The following is a 19,623-nucleotide window of genomic DNA, read 5'->3' as shown; positions in this document are numbered from 1 at the left end:
TTTCATTCATGCATTCGAGGTGCAGATTCTCGATTCTCCACGGCACCTAAACAGAGAACATGCTTTTCATTGGTTGTCACTTTTATTTAGCCAATCAGCAGCCAGAGTTATCAGTCCATCATTCAGTGCTGTTAGAACAGTCCCTTCTACAGGGGGTTGTTTTGCTGATATGAGGCTAAACCCAACTTCTTTTTATTGAATACCATTTCTGCCACTGACTTTCATTTCTTTAGTTATTTACCAGTGCATGCCATCGTCTGTTCCTCTGCCATTTTCCAGCGCTCAGTGGTGATAGTGTGATGTATGTAGGCGCGCACAAATCACCTACTCTAGCTTTAATTCACTTCCTCTAAATAGGAGTTCTTTTGGGATCCATATGGCTTCCCAATGATTGATTGTGAGTATATTGCCAGAGAAGTTTTTTTTAAATCGGTGTGAGACAAACTGGGCTGCTACATGAAGTGTCACTTCTATACAGCTCCAGAATCCTTGGTTTGATCTTTTCCTAATGTCACTGAAAAGTTGTGTGTGTGGGTTTACTCCGGGTGCTCCAGTTTCCTGCCACAGCCCAAAAGCACATGTTGGTAGGTGGATTTACCATACAAAAGGTGTGTGTGTGTACGTTAAATCGTCAGTGTTTATGCCCTGTGATGGACTGGTGTCTTGTTCATATAGGTCATTAAATCTGGACCTTGGATCAAGGTTCCAGGCCAAGATTTTAAAATGGCCTGCTGCTATGCCACTACTCATTCATTCATTATCTGTAACCCTTATCCAGTTCAGGGTCGCGGTGGATCCAGAGTCTACCTGGAATCATTGGGCGCAAGGCGGGAATACACCCTGGAGGGGGCGCCAGTCCTTCACAGGGCAACACAAACACACACATTCACTCACACCTATGGACACTTTTGAGTCGCCAATCCACCTACCAACGTGTGTTTTTGGACTGTGGTAGGAAACCGGAGCACCCGGAGGAAACCCACGCGGACACTGGGAGAACACACCAACTCCTCACAGACAGTCACCCGGAGCGGGAATCCTGGAGCTGTGTGAGTGCGACCAGTCATTTACTGCATACTTCATAAAACATGCTACATTCAAGTTGTGTTGATTTTATCAGAAAAAACGAGTTTCCCACCAGGAGGCACCACATGAACACCCTCTAAAGTCGGAAGCTGATGTCGGACACGCCGACATTTTGCCCAAACTGCCTGAGTTGTGACGTAAACATTGTTTCCGATACGGCGTAACAGTCCAGCAGTAAAACAGTAGCGTCAAACAGTAGTGTACAATTTGTAAATAATTCTAAGAGTAATGTCTTTTTAAACATCTACAATGAACACATACATTGTTTTGCTATATTTATTTTCAAAAACACCAGTAGAAAGGTAAAAATCAACAGGACATCTTTGGAGCATGAAAAAAAAAATTCCACAAAAACAACATGGACGCGACCAATTTAGGGGAAAGAGTTGAACCTCGGAAGAATACGTCACCAGACTTGCACTTCAACGCAGCAATTCTACTGTTCGTGGCATGTTTTGTTCAAGCATGACCATTGGGTCCAATTTGCAGTTTGATAATTACTGCCATCTGCTGGTCAAATAAAGAGAAATAAAGTCCTTATGAATAATTATAGCAGTGGAAAACTGAGATGGATCATTGTATACATGGCTTTTTTATGATAGCATAGGACTATACAAGTATCAGTGATCACCTTAAGTCGACCCATTCGTTTGTACATTTCTTTGTCCATTGATCAGCTCCATTTTGTAGTTCTACAAAGTAGTATATCACTTGCTCTGAAATGAGTGTCACTGCTGGACTAAGAACTGTCCACCAACCAAAAGAAATCCTACCAACCGTGTCCTCTGGGCAGCGTCCTGTGACCACTAATGAAAAACTAAAGGATGACCAACAGGAGCAGTACAGCAACAGACGTACTCTCTCTGATATCTACAATGTGGACCAACGAGGTAGGAGTGTCTAACAGAGTGGAGAGTGAGTGGACAAGTGAATTTAAAACTCCAGCAGCACTGCTGTGTCTGATCCACTCAGTTAGGACAATTCTAAAGACCTTCCACTGACAGGGGACCCTTTGAGGGACCCATGTTTTCTTGCAGCGCCCGTGCAACCACCCAAATCATACCTGCTCTATGAGGGTCCGGACATTTAAAGAACAGGGTGAGAGAGGGCTAGTGAATTATGCAGGACAACAGATGGACTTCAGTCTGTATCTGTAGGACTACACAATGCTCCAGTATCGTCAGTGGAGCTCTGAGCATGGAAAATGCTTGTAGAAACCAGTGTTTTCAATTTAAAGCATGGAAGTGAGATACATCTCATATTGATATTAGGCTTTAATCTGGTCTTTCAGTATTAGCACAGGGCAATGTCGAAGTAAACACTTCACCACACCAGTTTGGGGGTCGCTATAAAGTTGGTGCAAAAAACACACAGAAGAGTTAACACTGCATGTCTTGAAGAGAGTCTCACCGTTGTGTTATTGTTTTATGCCACGCCTCTGTTTATACATGCCCCGCCTCTGTTTATACATGCCCCGCCCCCTGCTCTATGCTGATTGGGTTGTAGTAGACAAATGAGTCTTCTATTAAACATTAACACAGTTGCAGCACAGCATTTATAAAATTGCCTTTTAATCTGAAAAAAGAACATAATTTTCAAAAAGATCCTTTCACCTAAAAAAATAAAATAAAATAAAAAGCACCTTAAAGTGCTTTTGATATAATAGTGAGCCTATGAATATACAATTAGTCCCCAGCTCTATCTACACTCAGCCCTCCACCGCTTGCATGCAGCTTGAAAGCCCCACCCCTTCAAGTCGATGCGATTGGTTCTTTAGGTTTGTGATGACAGAACTCTTGGTTGTCTGAATCTGCCCGTTTCAGACATTTTGTAAAACACTGCAGCTTCAAAGCGTAAGTGCTTGGCCATGATGTTGACAGCTTATTTTGCGCAGGATATGTTTTTAATGTACAAAACAAAAAAAAACAGACATTTTAAAATGGTAACCAGTTTATTTCCACGGGAGGGAGAAGTTAATAAAATGGATGTACCTTCAAAGGTCTATGGACCAATCCCAGTGGAGGAGGGCGGGACTTGTCTGAAAACGGGTGTGAAAACAAAGCTCACCTTTCGTCATGAATAAAGCCTGAGTGGAGGAGGCAGAGTGAGACGGTTGTGTCTGTGGCCGCTCGGGAGTCCTGCGGAGAACTGTGTCTGTTCCGCGGGGTCCGGAGAGGTCCCGCATGTTAATGTGCTCGGGTCTCGGTTCCGGTGGAAATTACAGCGGATATTCGGGGGTCTTCCAGCAGCCCCTCTTGACCGGTAAAGGCTTTTCTTCCCCGGATTGAAACCGTAAAGCTGTCGCGAACGTTACCAGCCATTTGCAAATATTCAGAGGCAAAACATACACTGAGCGGGTTTGAATGTGTCATTGGCTTGTTTCGGGTTATATAAATAGTAAATTGGTCTTAGCATAACGTTAACCTTGAAATTAAATCTTATATTTGTTTAATTTAAGCCTCATTTAAGCCAACGCATTGCTGTCCACGTGCAAATGTAACGTTAACGTAACTACTGTGTGGATACCAGTCAATAAGTTACCCCTGGTTTATTTAATTTCCAGTTAAACAGCCGTTAAGTGCACGTTGTTCTGTTAAACTTTCATGGGCTATGTCTGAACATGTTAGAATCAGGCTAAGACAATCAAACTCTATAAAATAGGGGGGTTTTATGGAAAAGAATTGAGTTCTAATTGAAAAAGAAAACGGGGCTCTTAACGCCCAAGACCTTGGTGGGGTGGGGGGTGACCATCAAAACAGTCCCCATCCTATAAACAACCATTAAAACATGTATTCTAGAAAACAGAGAAAACCAACCTCCAGTCTCAACTAAGATCTGGAAAGATTTATAGGTGTTTGTTTCTATTTTTACTGTGAAAATGCATCTGATGCCATGGGTCTGAAAGGACGTGGAACCATCAGAAAAGAAGAAAATGTGCAAATAAAGAAGCAGAAGGCCTGAACTTATTTGAATTGTGAGAAGCATGGGTGTAGCTTTGCTTTAAAAGTGCTTGGGAGCAAAAATGTGGACCAGGGGCTTGCATTCCGTTTCGATGCCCCTCAAAAAAAAAAAACGAGTCCTTGGGCATGCACCTTCACTGTGAAGAAATCAGCGCTGGGAGTGGGCGTACGAGGTTCACAAAAGGTTATTAAAATATAATGCGTATCCCTTCACAAAATGTCAGTGGTGCCGTGTTTATTATCTCTGCATTTTGTGAAATAGAATTATTGACTAATAACTGCAGATTATGTGTAGGAAAGCGTAGGAAAGCGATCCATGGGCAACATTTACGTGAAAGAAATGAGTTATTATGTCAATCAATAATACAGCCATGGGCTGACCACTTACACTGTCGTGTGTGACCTTAGTGCTGTGTTCACAGACAGTTTGGACAGGTATCTGCAGACAGCTGTTAGAGAAAATATTTTGTAGAGTACACATACAAAAGGGGGACATATCCCCAGCATCCCTAGTGTAACTTATGCCTATATTGACAAGCAGAAAACATCTAAGACTAATCTTAAGACGTGAGGAAAAAAATGACCATTATTAATTATTGGCTGTTTTGACTGGGTGATAGATGACTTCTGAGCAGTGCTGTACACAAAAGCAACTCGATCTGTTCTTGAACTTGAGCTGTGCTTCTAGAAAGGGTGACCTTAACTGGCTGCCAAAAAGGGACTTAACAGCTTAAAGCTGGTTGCAGAGTCCAGCTAAGGATGGTTTTAGACCACTGTGTCTCAGTGAAGGCAATGGCTAACGAGGTTGGACAATAAATACAGAATTTATTTGCTACAGTTTGTTTTTTGTATTTTTTAGACATTTGATAGACAGCTTTCCTGAATCAGGTAATGACCTTGGTCTTGGATGATATTGTTAGAGATTTAACTATGGGAAATCAGCATCTTATTTCTCTAAAACCAGCCTGGACTGATGTGTACAGTGTTCACCTACCTGGTGCATTAACAGATACACTATATATCCAAATGTTTGTAGATGCCACTTACAGCTAGTGAATTCAGCCAATTTTAGGTGCACACAGAGTGGATACAGATGTTGAAGAGTTTGTCTAATGAAATGTGATGTTCTGGAGCAGCTGCACATGAATCTATAGTTACCGTGCTAGAAGAATATAAGCCCACCCAGTACTGGGTTGTGGAACAACAAAGCTGCATTATCTAGAGGGATGGAACTCCATTGCCTCATCACTAAAAGTCACATGTCCACTGCTTGGTGCCTTCTAGACTCGGCTCAGTCCCTAGTATACATTGGTTTTCCCACCCAAAATGTAGCCAATGACAGTCACAAAACACCATCTCTAATGGGAGCCACATGCTTTCGAAACCACAGCAACGGCAGCGGTAACGTTAAGCGTGGTTACTCATCATGCATGGCATTCTGTGTGGTGTTCTTAAAATCAGAGATATCCGTAGATTTTTTTTTTCCTTGTTGCGCTGTTCAGCTATTGTTGGAGTTTTTTGCCGGCCAGAAATCCACTGAGCGTTTGAACGTCTTCAAAATAACACAGTGTAATTTTACAAGCTGCTGTTATGAGTCAGATAAAAACTAATGTGATCACTACTGTACCTTGGAGGTTTTACAAATGTAAAATTTATGATGGAGGCCTGTGTTTTGTTGCCTTTGCTCTGCAGGGTTTACAGGTCACTTTTAGTTCCTGCTTGGCTCGCTTGAAATCACGAGCAGGGACAAAAAAAAGTACTCGGTTCCACATACAAGATACAAAATTTAGTCTAATTAAATAGAGTAGGTACAGTGCAGTGGAAAAGCAACATTGTTTTCGGTGGCTGAATGCCATCAGATCATATCAGACATATACCTGCTTGTTAAACCGCTGCCCAGTATGGCCGACTATTTTGCTGCTAGGTTTAGTGACAGACGTTCTAGCGAGTTACTGAAACCAACAAACCAGCATGAAACCTAACGACATTCTGTACAATTTTAGTTACTTCATATAGAAGAGAATTGCTGGTAGCACAATTCGTTAGAACACCGGGACTGACCATGAGTGGGAGACATGGCTCCCTCTGGGGCTCCTCTGCTCCTGGAGATGGAGCAACAGGAGACACAGCTTTCCTTATGCGGTTCCTCGGCTCCCAGAAATGAAGGATAAACAGAACATTCAGCTTTATTCAAACAGTAAACAAATGTCTTATGAATGTATGACATGGGACTGAAGGCGCAAATGGACGTCATGCGTGGTGTCACACTTAACAAGCGAAAAGCTACTCAAAAGCCTTCCCAGATGAGTGGAGGCTGTTATTAAATCAAAGCAATACACTCTACCAATTAAAAAAGAATATATCATTGGGGTTTCGCTGGGTGGTTCGGTGTTAGGGGGATTCCCTTTGAGATTAACCAATCAGCTATAGCCCATTTCATGTGTGCCAGCCACATCCTGAGTATGTCCTACCCGAGGACGTGGCTCAGGACAAGAGTAAGGTGATCATTGACCTTACCAGACATTTCTCAGACGTTCCACTGACGTTTTTAGTTGATAGTAATAACAGTAGTAATATGGATCCTGCTTTCTGTTGCTGTCTTCCTCTGTGTTGTTATTTCCCTGTTGCAGGTGAGGCTGCGGGAGGTAGTCGAATTTTTAAGCCCCATGTTTTTCAGCCTGGGGTTAATTTAGAATGACACAACAAAAAAAGCCATAGTGCACTTCCAAGTGTAAGGTTCTTTCACGTGCTCCATTAATCGATGAGGCTCGCAGAGACGCACTGTAAATTTAGGCCAGTAATGTTGGTCACATTGATCGGGATTGTGCTGGCATAAATCCACAAGCTTACTTTATTTCGTTACCGTTCTGCAGGGTGTTTTGGATGTGTTTTACAGACGCATTACTATGAGTTTCCAATGGATTTCTTGTACACAAACAAGCAGATCTGTGGATATGTCACACACCAGCTTATATTTTTACATTTTTAGTGACCAGTCTGTGTATGTTCTTAATTTTTTTAGCATCAGGAAGATGGCAGAAAATATATATTTAGCAGATAGTTACACCAAAGCTTCAGCAACTGAATGTAAATATTTGCTTCCATTTTTCAAAGAAATCTGCTAGTGTATTTGAGTTCAGTTTTAGAAATTGGTTGCATTCATTATACATAATTATACGTAATAATTTTTGTCTGTTATTATTGTTTATATTATGTAAAATATTAAACCTGTGGTTTGGACAACACATGATTTTCCGCTGCTCACTCTGTTCATTCCGCTGCTTTGTATTGACTGGATCCGTGTAATCTATCTTGATCCCAGATTATGGCATTATCACTTCTGCCCATTGAGCCGGACTGCCTGGCATGTAGTGAATGTTGGCTTCAAGAATTTATAAGGGAGACTGTCCGCTCTGTAGGAGACCATCCCTACTGTTTCTCTGGCTAAACCTGTCCTAGTTGTACCACAGTTCACTCCACAGGTTTAGCAAGCCTACTTAGTTACAGTCAACAAATAGCTGAGTACGCTGACCATGGGATTTGTGTAGACTTGAAATAATTGGCCCCCTGTATTTTGTGAGCTCACCTGACAAATGCTATCATTTGCCTCTGATGTTCATCTGAAGGAGTTTGGCGCTCTGCTCTACTCTGCTGCCCTGGGACGGCTTTACACTAGATGTTGGAATAGTTTTGTGAAGATGTGATTGCAGTCATTCACAATGTTAAGTAGGGATGCACCGATACCACTTTTTCCCTTCTGATACCGATATTTCATGTTCAACTATCTGCCGATACCGAGTAACGATACCAACTGTATATATCTTAAATACTAGACAGATGCCTATAAATCCAGGTATTAATACTGCTATACTTACAGATTTTGAATGAACTTCATTTATTCATTCATGCTGTTAAGCTTGAATGAACATCATTTGTTCCAGATGTAAATGTAAAGTTCCAGAGCTATGAAAAAATCAATATTCCACAATGCAGTAACATGTAGGAAGACTGAACATCTTTTTACACTGTTGTGAGGATATTTGTCATGACGGGTGAAATGCACTTTCTTAGCACTGCTGCTGACCTGTGCTTCGTTGTGGTTGCTTGAATGAAGTGTTCTTTAGCATGCCTTAAGCTGGGGTTACACTACACAACTTTTAACCTGATTTTAAATAATTTTGCCAGTCATAGCATATCAAACGTTTGATTTTTTTTCGACCCGAATTTGGCTGTAGTTGCTTAGTGTAAACTCTCCACCAACTCTTGTCCCTTCAACAGCAAATGAGAACAGAGAACAGAAAGTAAACACAGGTGCGTGCAGTGGAGCTATACAGTGGAGGACGGTTTAAACAGTAAAACTATGAAAAACTACAATATATTACGTGGTGCTGGAAGCAAATATCCCCAAATAACGATTTTTTCCAGCATTTATTCCAACTGAATTCTAATTTTCCATTCCGCCTTAAATGATGCAACACTGGTGCCCAACTATGTGCTATTCTACTAATCTCCAGCTTCAGCTGCAGTGTGTAGAGACTGCTCTGACTACGTTTTCCAATCCATGACCCAAAAACATTTATACATGTTTATTTCTTTGTGTATTTCTTTTATATTTATCTGTGTCTCTAAGAAAACGCGAGTTGCATGTTTGGTTGGGGAGTTTGGAGTCATGTAGTGTGAAATACCCAGTCTGTTTATAATCTGCTCCAACGTTTAATTCGAGCTGCATCTAGCAGCACGCATGCGCGTCAGTATCTGCTTCATGGGGTGTGTCCTGAAAAGTGCCCTGTGTACTACATGTAGGGAATAGTGAGTAGTGGGCCATTTCCAACACACCTATGGTATAAGTGTTTTCTGTAGCCCATACTGTGTTTAAGTGCCAGTATCGGTGCAACACTAATGTTAATGTGAAGTTTGCTATGTCAGATCACTTAAGGGGCAAATATTACACATTCTGTAAATGTATTTGGACACATACAACCTTATCAGGGGCATTCAGTATCATTATTCTGAGTTCTGGGTCTGTAACAGGACTGACTAAGCCACAGTCATAATCGAGTATAGGCATATTCTACCATGATAGATTCTTAGCTATAAGTTGATAAGTGAATATAGGACGATTGACAAGCAGGTCGATGATGCTTCAGAGATGAGAATCAGGATGATTTTTATTAAACCTTGTTCTATAATGTTAAATGATATGAATATTTTCATAAAGTGTTTTGGAATTATGAAGAAAAAAAAAACCTGGATAAGAACTTGTGAATGTTATTTCATAGTTCAATTAAACAAAAACATAGCCTGGGCCTAATTATAGTACTTAGTGTTTTTGGTGATGCAAAGTCATTCACTCATTCATTATCTGTAAGCGCTTATCCAGTTCAGGGTCGCGGTGGGTCCAGAGCCTACCTGGAATCATTGGGCGCAAGGCGGGAATACACACTGGAGGGGGCGCCAGTCCTTCACAGGGCAACACAGACACACACACATTCACTCACACCTACGGACACTTTTGAGTCGCCAATCCACCTACACTACGGACACTCCTCACAGACAGTCACCCGGAGGAAACCCACACAGACACAGGGAGAACACACCACACTCCTCACAGACAGTCACCCGGAGCGGGAATCGAACCTCCAGGTCCCTGGAGCTGTGTGACTGCGACACTACCTGCTGCACCACCGTGCCGCCCGCGATGCAAAATATGTAATATAATGTTTTCGTTTTATAAATTGGAACCCATAGGACCAAAATGACTATTAAAATCAATAAATCCTGTAATTTCGTCTTTTTCCTGCAGTGTTTCTGCACTATGTCTAATTAAACGGAAGTAGTTCATTTTAAAGACATCTACATAAATACATGTAAACATATCAACATCGTGACAGAGAGGAAGGGAATAATGGGTAATCTTAGTCTGCAGAGGCATGTAGATGCACTAATATGCACGGCTCCAGAAACTGAACCGAATGTGTGACTGATGCGGAGCTGTGCGTCACGCACCTCAAACAACTAGAATGAGCATAAACCAAATCAAAATGGAGCTGTTTGAGGCTTGGTCATGAGATGAGGAATGGTGTCATATTGACAGAGTGCAAAACTTAATTCTTTGATGCTTGTTTTTTTTAAACAATCTGGTGTGGATTCTGCCTGCTAATGCACACAATTACATTAGGTTAAAGTGTATTGGCCGATACCTAGGCGAACACTTGCGTATGCTGAGGTACAAACCAGCCTTAAGTCATGGCCCTGTGTACAATGGCTGGACAATAATTCAATATTAATATATTTATATAAATGTTTCAGTAACTATGATATGATTTTTAAATACATTTTCAGTTTTTCAATATACATTATTTACAGCATCTGTCACCGACTGACGGTCATTACAGGGCGCTGCCGTCAGTTGACTGCGCTCAATTTCTAATTTAGTTTAAAAATATGAATATTGTCAAAGCCATGAGGTGGTTGTTTAATGGTGACGTCATGTTTCTTTCAGTTCTTGGACATTTTCCAGTGGCTTTTTTATTGTTCATATCGAAGCTGATATTATATCGTATCGACCGAAAATCAGAAATATGTTGTGATATAAACTTCGGTCGTATTGTCCAGCTCTTTTCAGAAATACACACATACTGACAAAGTTCTAAAACTGAACACAAGGTTAAACCGCCATATTTCTCATCCTGGGTTAATTTGGTTTTAAAATGCTTGAAGTACGTATGTGTCCCTGAGAACTTTAGATTTGTATTAACATGCCAAGTTACATAAAAGCATTACATGAATTAATTTAGTCATTGTGGCTGTGTTGGCTTAGTGGAAGGATCGTATATTGCCATTAACATTTACAGACCACTGGTGTATTATTTTAAACTCTATTTTGTTGCGGTTTTATAAAAATTGTAAGTGGCTCTGTCTCTAAAATCTTTTTTGGTTTATTTTAGCATATTCCATCTCAGCCAACCACCTGTAACCTCTTACAGGGAATTTCAGCGTTTGTGCTATTCCTCTTTGGGTGGAGGTGTCTTGGTGCATGTTTTGGCCTTGGGCGGTTGCTGTTCCAACTGAACATGTTGCGAACAGTTGGGCTGCTTCTGGTGCTTTCCCCGGTAATGATGGGCACTCTGGGCCAAAAACAAGAGTTTAGTTTCCAAATGGCTCGAGTGCCCCAGATTTTAAACGGATCTAACATATGCTTTGTGTATTTAGAATGTCATTGAGAATTATGAGACATAATGAGGGCATAGTATCTAGAGATATTTTTTCCTGATCTCAATAATGAGTCGTGTTATACAACAGTGGTGGACTAAAATCTCAGAATCCACCGTCTCTCACAGTGCAATGCTCACGTTTCCCAAACACACTTGTGTTTTCATAGTGAATGCACCAAAATTAATGACTGAAATGAGCTGACATTTTGTTTATAAAGTGTCTCTCCCAAGAACCATTATAAAATTCCCTGCAGGATTAGTAGATTATATTGATACCCAGAACTTATTGAATGACCCTATGAGGTGCTGCCACAACCATCCATCTGTATCTGGGAGCCCAAGAGAGCCCAAATCTGTGGTTCCGCTCACATAGCAGAATTCTACTCAATGTGGGCCAGTCATTGTTTGTGAGACTTAGATGGTGGGTGGAATTATCAGTGACAGAAACACATAACATGCAAGTGAATACCTGTTATACATTGGGTTCGGTAACTTTTATTAGCTTGCAACAGATAACATTATTTGCTCTTTAACAGGCTTCATGCTAATTCGAAGGGTATAAGCTTTACTTAAAATCTCATCAAATACATTTGGTCTAAGGGGTCTGTTCTGTTTGTGTTTTTTTTCTGTATTGACTGACTATTCCTTTATTGAATGCTGGTTCTGTGCTCTCCAGCTGGACTTGGCAGTGTTTATTTGAGTAGCTACAGTTTATGGGCTTTTTCTGGAGATCTGCCCATTTTAAAATTATTTCTGGCTCTAATAAAATATACCTCTTGTGAGTCACAATTACCTGAACAGGAGGTAGTGGGAAATTTAGCAGCTGTTTTTAAATAGTAATGTACACAGTTAGCTTTATTAAAGGTTATTCCTGCTCTACTGTAATGGTAAAGCTGGTTACAAAACATAATAAATGGCCTGAATGCCACACACTACTCATAGGCACTGTGTTGCACTTTCACTCATTACCTCATGTTTATCCACACACACACACACAGAGAGACACAGACACACACTGTGTGAAGGTGATACACATTCTATTTACTGACCTCCATCTGTATGGCACACACACACACACACACACACAACAGCCATGTCCATATAGCAGCTGTTTACCCGCTTTCATTTCCTCTCTTTTCCCTGTGCCCTTCAGGAAAATGGAAGACATCACTGCCTCGTGTCTGAAACTGAGGGGCTGAGACCGAGCCCAAGAGGCAGATAGGCAATGGCAGACGTCTCAGAGTCCCCCATCCAGACGGAGTCAGTTGCGATACATTGCAAACTGTGTCTAAGCGATTATCCTGTGGCAGACATCAGCAGACTGCGCTCCTGCGGCTGTGTGTTCTGCACTCAGGTAAAGACGTCATCTCAGGGGTGGACTGAGGACACCTGACAGTCTGCTTGACTAATTGAACACAGTGGAGCAGTCTCAGACTTAGGAGGTTTTCTCAGTAGCTACTTAATGGATACCGTATACAATGAATAATATGTTCAAACATTTGTGGACATACCTTTGGTTAAATTAATTCAAGCTTCTTTAAGGTAGTCCCCTTTGTTAAACCACAGTGTGTAATCTCCATAGAGAAACGTCAGATTAATTGAGTAGTGTAAAGGCTCCCAGCGCTGGACTGTTGCATATGATACATTTTTTTGTCCTCATAGAGTTTTATCAGAAATCACTAAAATATTGTCTACATTTTCAGGTCATGTTTATTTGTCAACACACACACACACACATGGCAGCTGTTCTTTGTTGTGAGTGTGCAGCAGATTCTTATCAGTGTGACGGCGGCCTGGTCGTGCAAGGTCAAGGGAAACAGTAACCAAAACACAAAAGCAAAAGCAGCTCCCTCTCATCTTACGTTCCGTGTGTAGTGAACTCTTACAGTGACCTATAACCCTCTTCCACAGAAGTGGCAAACAGGTTATTCCATGGTTCGCACTGAAAGACACTGGGTTATTTTGGTTTTCTAGACGCTTAGTTAATTTATTACTTAATTTGGTAACTTGCTACTAGAAAATTATAAATATTTTATAATGCAGTCCATTATCACTTAAATGTATTGGGAATTAATTTAAGTGAATAGTGACACCTTGTTGTGTTCTGGTTGCAGTGTTTGCGTCAGTATGTGCAGTTAGCCATACAGGATGGAGCCGGTGCCCCTGTTACCTGCCCTGACCTGGCTTGCAAACATCCAGGACCCTTACTGGACTCTGAGGTATGTATGTAATAAATATATACGTAGTACCTCTGAGAAATAGTAATTTCTTCCATATGTATACTTATGTAAACATATCAAAACATCAAAAGAAAACACAGACATTTTAACAACTGAATATAATAACACATCTTTATATAATAAAACATCTTTATATAATTTATATAAATATACAATATTTTGTTTTTTCCAAACTCTGCATTTAATACAGAGTCTGTTTATTTCAGAAAACTTTGCTTTCTGTTTTTCGAACAAAATCTGCAAGGATATTTTTCCACAAAAGCAAAGTTTATTCATTCATTCGTTATCTGTAAGCGCTTATCCAGTTCAGGGTCACTGTGGGTCCAGAGCCTACCAGGAATCATTGGGCGCAAGGCGGGAATACACCCTGGAGGGGGCGCCAGTCCTTCACAGGGCAACACACACACACACACACATTCACTCCCATACTCACACCTACTGACGCCAATCCACCTACCAACGTGTGTTTTTGGACCGTGGGAGGAAACCGGAGCACCCGGAGGAAACCCACGCGGACACAGGGAGAACACACCAAACTCCTCACAGACAGTCACCCGGAGCGGTGCTCGAACCCACAACTTTATTTATGTATTGTTGTTTAAGATATGGGTCAGGACTGTGGAGCAGCAGGTAGTGTCACACTCACACAGCTCCAGGGACTGTCTGTGAGGAGTTGAGTGTGGTGTGTTCTCCCTGTGCCTGCGTGGGTTTCCTCCCACACGTTGGTAGGTGGATTGAATCAAAAGTGTCTGTAGGTGTGAGTGTGTTGCCCTGTGAAGGACTAGCGCCCCCTCCAAGGTGTGTTCCTGCCTTGAGCCTAGTGATTCCGGGTAGGCTCCGAACCCACCACGACACTGAACTGGACAAGTGCATACAGACGATGAATGAATGAATGCTTTAGTAAAGAGTGGACACATTAAATACTGATAGAACTGATATAGTGCTTTGTGATTAAGGTTTTGGAGGATTTTATTACATGAAAGTGTGGTCTCATATTGTTTCCCCTTGCTGACAGTCCTACTTGTAAAGACCTTTAAAAATAACATGATAGAGAATGGCTGGAAAAGTAAACAGAAAGAACCCTGTATTATTTATGAATATTGGTTAATTATTACCTGGTTATAAGTCCTTCACAGTTTCGTTAAAGAGAAAAAGAAGATAATTAAAAGCGCACACAAAAAATAGCGAAACGTCTGTTAGGAACAAACACTGTTGGCAACATCTGTTCATTAAATAAAGTTGTGTATGCTTTAGATAAAACATAATAGCTTCATGTGTCAAAGTCATGCCATAGTTTTCTCCAAGCTTATCTTAAGCGGTTTGCAAACTGTAAACCAACACAGTGACAGATCCATAAAGTCAACACAGAAATACTGTATCATGAATGTTGTTTTCTTTCTTTACTGACTTATGTAATCTGAGTTTATGTTGTTCCATGTTACTGTAGTCACGGTTTGCTCTGAGTTCACTGTTAATCCTTTCTTCACACAGATTGCATCTTTTGCCCGAAGTGATCAAGTCGAGCTCTACCAGCGTCTCAGATTTGAAAGAGGTTTGTTTGTGAGAGTCTGTGTGTATGAGCACAAATATCTGTTCAAGGTTTATGCTCTTGAGTGAAGTCCCTTTCAATACCTATTTTATTACTTTTTTAAAGGTACTCTTAAGTTGCAGCCAAAATGTCGTTTCAGCTCGTAGATTTACAGTTGACGTGGAACTGTATTCTGTAATTTTTATTTCTGAACATTTGAGAATATACAGTACTAGTCAAATGTTTGGACACACCCACTCAGGGAGGGTTTCTTTTGTTTTGGGCCATTTTCCATGTATTGTGAATGTACAGTGTCAGTCAAAAGTTTGGACATCACATTCAATGTTTATTTTTAATTATTTTCTACACTGTAAATGAATACGTAAAACATTAAACTTGTATGGAATAATCTTGTAAACAAAAAGTATTTAAAAATTGTTTTATATTCTTCAAAGTAGCCATCTTTTGCTTTGATGACTCTCGACGTTCTCTCAATCAGCTTCATGAGGTCATCACCTGGAATGGTTTTCAGTGAACAGCTGTGGCCTCGTCAAGAGTTAATTTGTAGAACTGCTCGCCTTCTTAAAGGGGACATATTATACCTCCTTTTAAACAAGTTAGAATAGGTCTATGGGCTATTTACACAACATGTTCATGAAGTTCTTTGCACAAAATCACTCTCACATAAAGAGATGTCACCAGCTCAATTCTCGCCAGTTTCATTTCCTTTCAGAACGAGCCGTTTATGGGCTTTTATGCAAATAAGCTGTTGCTGACCATGCCCCACCCATATGATTCCTGACACCAAAATGCGCTTGGAGTGTGTGTAGGAGCAGTAGAGACCCAAGTGGAAATGCAAGAGCATGCAAAATTAGTTTTGCATAATATATCCCCTTTTAATGTGTTTGAGACCATAACTTGTGTTGTGCAGAGGTAGGGTTGGTACACAGTTCTGTTTACAGCGAATAGCCCTATTAGAAATAACAACTAGAAATAAAAGCAAAAAGGGTAAAGGTTACAAGTGCATATTAAATACCCTTATACAGCACAACCATGGAGTTCAGCCATTTGCTGGAATTACATGAGAAATATCCCACAAGGAGACAGACTACATATTTACCAAAGGCCACTTCTCTATTCTAACCCTAATTCATTTTCAACCATCAGTTTGTTTGAATCATTGCATGCATTTTAAAATCATTTTTCCCCTCTACTCTCAAGTAATCACATACTTACAAAGTGCTCTTTTAAGTTTGTCAGGCCAAGCTGCTGTTACAAGCTAAACCACTTGGGCGGACCAACTCTGTGGTCATAGTCTGGCAGCAGATTTACACGTCATACTTCACGTTATGTAATTAGCAAAATACCACAGAGAGCAAAGGACAATGAGCTTATTCAGAGTGGCAAAGCTGAGGTATTTCCCTGAACCACCAGTTCTGTCTGCCAGTGCCAGAGCTCTCCATACATGCTTGATCTTCTCTGGACGGAGAGACACAGAGCAGGGCTGTGTCGGCTACTGATGTTGGGCAGCCCGGATAATGCGTACATTTCAGAGGATGAAACCTAGCAAGGCTGGGCGGTGTTTTATTCCTTGCTGAGATTTGTGATCCTAAGTGTTTGAAATTCAGGAAATCAGTAACTGTAAGAAAACATGATACACTCTGTAAACTGAGACACCAATGTTCAGCTCCTCAAACTTTGGTGGAAAGATACAGGGCAACAATACAGACATTTTAAGAAGACTTCTATTGGTCTATTCATCGTGATTATGATTCAGAATGTGAAGGACAGCTGCTGTGTTCAAGTGATGTAGTAAACTAAAAACGGACAAAAATGATCATTAGATAGAGATGGTAATACGTTATTCTCACTTATGTTAGCTTTTGGAACAATGACAGTATATTTCTCTGACGAGCACATGGGAGGAGCTGAATCTTTGCGGCTTAAGGGTGGTACAGCGGTCAAAGTGTTGGCCCTCTCATTAGGAGGGTTGTCTGGTATAATTTGTGGTGATGCCCCATCTAAAATCAAACTGGCCTTGCTTTCTGGGTGGGTAGGATGGCTTGCTTTCTCCCCTTCACACAAGCTCCTCCTGCACTTTGGCTCTCCAGTGGTGTTGGCTTCTCATGTCTGAGCTGATTTCATAAATGTGCCATTAAGTTTGCATTAATTAACCCTTTTAACTACTCAAATATCATAGTTTTTGAGTACGTCCCTAGTATGTAACCATTTTATGACCGGAACTTTCTGTCATTCTCAGGAGTTCAGCTGGACCCCAGTAAGGCTTGGTGTCCAGTGCGGGACTGTCAGGCAGTGTGCAGTGTTATGCCCAGTGCAGAGGGCAGAGTGGTGCCAGTGCCATGCCCCATATGCCAAACTGTCTTCTGCTGCAGCTGCAGAGAACCATGGGAAGACAGACACACCTGCTCGCAGCAGCAGCCTCTAGTGGTTCTTCCAGCCAAAGACAGGTCAGTGTGAAAAATTAATTTCATTTATCGTCTGTAACCGCTTATCCAGTTCAGGGTCTGGAGGGGGCGCCATTTCTTCACAGGGCGACACACATTCGCTCATACACTCACACCTATGAACAGTTTTGAGTCGCTTTGGAGGAAACCCATGCGGACACGGGGAGAACACACCAAACTCCTCACAGACCCCAGGATCTTGGAGCTGTGTGACTGCGACACCTGCAGCGCCACCATGCTGCCACCATACATTTTTAAGAAAACATTTTAGTTATTCAGGTTTCCTAAAAATAATCTCTACTTTGACACAATGTATTTAACAAATAGAATCACAAACCTTTGAATCACACACTAGTGAACCACTAGGGTAAAATAAGTATTGTCTGTCTGTCTGTCGTGTACAGTGAGCAGCCCAGTTCTGATTCAGAAACAGCCATCAAGCAGTGCCCAAAATGTGGTGTCTACATTGAGCGTAATCAGGGCTGTGCGCAAATGCTGTGCAAGAGCTGCAAACACACCTTCTGCTGGTACTGCCTGCAGAATCTAGATGTAAGAATCTTATGTTATCTTCCAGGAGTTTCTTTAACATGTTAACTGGCAGTTTAATCTATAATCCTGCTTGATTTTTTTAGGGGGATATATTCTTGAGACACTATGACAAAGGACCATGCCGTAATAAGCTGGGACATTCCAGAGCTTCTGTCATGTGGAACAGGACACAGGTTTAAGAATCATCTTCTCAGTCTCTCTACATGTATCTGTGTGTGTAAAAATGGAAGAAATAAGAAACAAAATATGTGGCTTGACTATGGTTTATTTTTTTTATCTCACAAAGAAAATATTGCAGCCGAGCCCCGTCCCCCACACATACTGTATACTTATATTCATTAGTGATGGGATTTTCTGCTCTTTTTGGGGAGCCGGCTCTTTTGGCTCCTAAATGGCTCTGTTTTACCACTTATTTCCACTGGTACAGAACAATATTGCCTACATTTTACATGACTTTATGGAGAAAATATTAAAAATAATAAATAGTGTTGCAATGGCCAATTGTTTTTATGGCTGTCTTGTAATAACTCACTGATTGCACTCACACATTCAATTGTATAAATAACTGGATTTTTATTTAAACACCTTAATAAAAAATCACTTGTAAACTCTGAAATATAGCCAATGGAACTCAAAAGGTAGGTATTACAAAATAGTTTATTAAATTAAATAATCATCCATTTCTGTGTAATAAAATAAATAAACAAATACAAAGTGCAAAACAGCAGCATTCATCGGTAGTGATTAAAACAACCACAACTGTCAACAAACATTTAACTGATTTAACATTTTCTTCAACTATTTTTTGGAAGGCAGATTGGCATTCAGGAAAACCAAGTGTCTCAGCTCGGAGGGTTGGAGGGTTGGAGCTTGCTTGTTGTTCTCTGATTGGTTGAATGACACGCCTTAGAAAAAATGGCTCGGTCTTAGACGGGAACCGGCTCTCATCGTTCATTTACAAGAGTCGGCTCTTTGAACCGGTTCGTTCGCAACCGACACATCACTAATACACATCAAGGAAAAATCATAAAAATTATTTCCCCCTGTCCCAGTACTCACACTTGTGCCCCTCGCCCAGTTTTGTGTTTAACCCACAGTGATTTAAACAACTGAAGGTTGGGATTGTCCTATTCTGCTCTTAACGCTCCGACTCCTTGAACAACACATCAAATGTGCACATATCCATAAAGGGCTTAGGGTTAGAAATGGAACGGGGGGTTATTAATCATTGTTTTATACTATTATACTGGATGTGTGAAATGTACAAATTTTAAAAAAAAATTCATCAATATCCTTTGTTGTTTATTAGAGGTAAATATGACTCTCATTTAATGCGTACTACTAAAATATTTCTAATTTCTAAGCCACTTCCTTTAATGTAGCTGCAGCATCTGTTCGTATACAACATATTTTTGTTTGATTCTTGTGTAAAACTTTACCTCCCTAACCTCCATCTTTATGCTCTGTCCAGGTGGTGGGCATCCTGGTGGGCGTCACCCTCATCGTGCTGGTGACATCCCCTCTACTTCTGCTGGCCTCTCCATGCATCCTGTGCTGTGTGTGCAAGCCTTGCCATAGGAA

General features: G+C 40.9%; 1 protein-coding gene across 1 annotated transcript in view; it reads left to right on the top strand.

Moving 5' to 3' along the window:
* The first annotated feature begins 3,151 nt into the window (after positions 1-3,151).
* Positions 3,152-19,623, top strand: part of rnf144b (ring finger protein 144B) — a 32,436-nt gene continuing 15,964 nt past the window's right edge. Inside the window, exons 1-4 of the mRNA XM_066645481.1 lie at positions 3,152-3,348; positions 12,414-12,614; positions 13,375-13,479; positions 14,992-15,052. Of these exons, the coding sequence (XP_066501578.1) occupies positions 12,486-12,614; positions 13,375-13,479; positions 14,992-15,052 (295 nt within the window). The 5' untranslated portion in view covers positions 3,152-3,348; positions 12,414-12,485. The remainder of the gene's footprint in view (positions 3,349-12,413; positions 12,615-13,374; positions 13,480-14,991; positions 15,053-19,623) is intronic.

This window comes from Hoplias malabaricus, chromosome 1 (genome assembly GCF_029633855.1).
Source record: "Hoplias malabaricus isolate fHopMal1 chromosome 1, fHopMal1.hap1, whole genome shotgun sequence".
NCBI lineage: Eukaryota > Metazoa > Chordata > Actinopteri > Characiformes > Erythrinidae > Hoplias > Hoplias malabaricus.
This window is presented reverse-complemented; position numbering and strand designations above follow the sequence as displayed.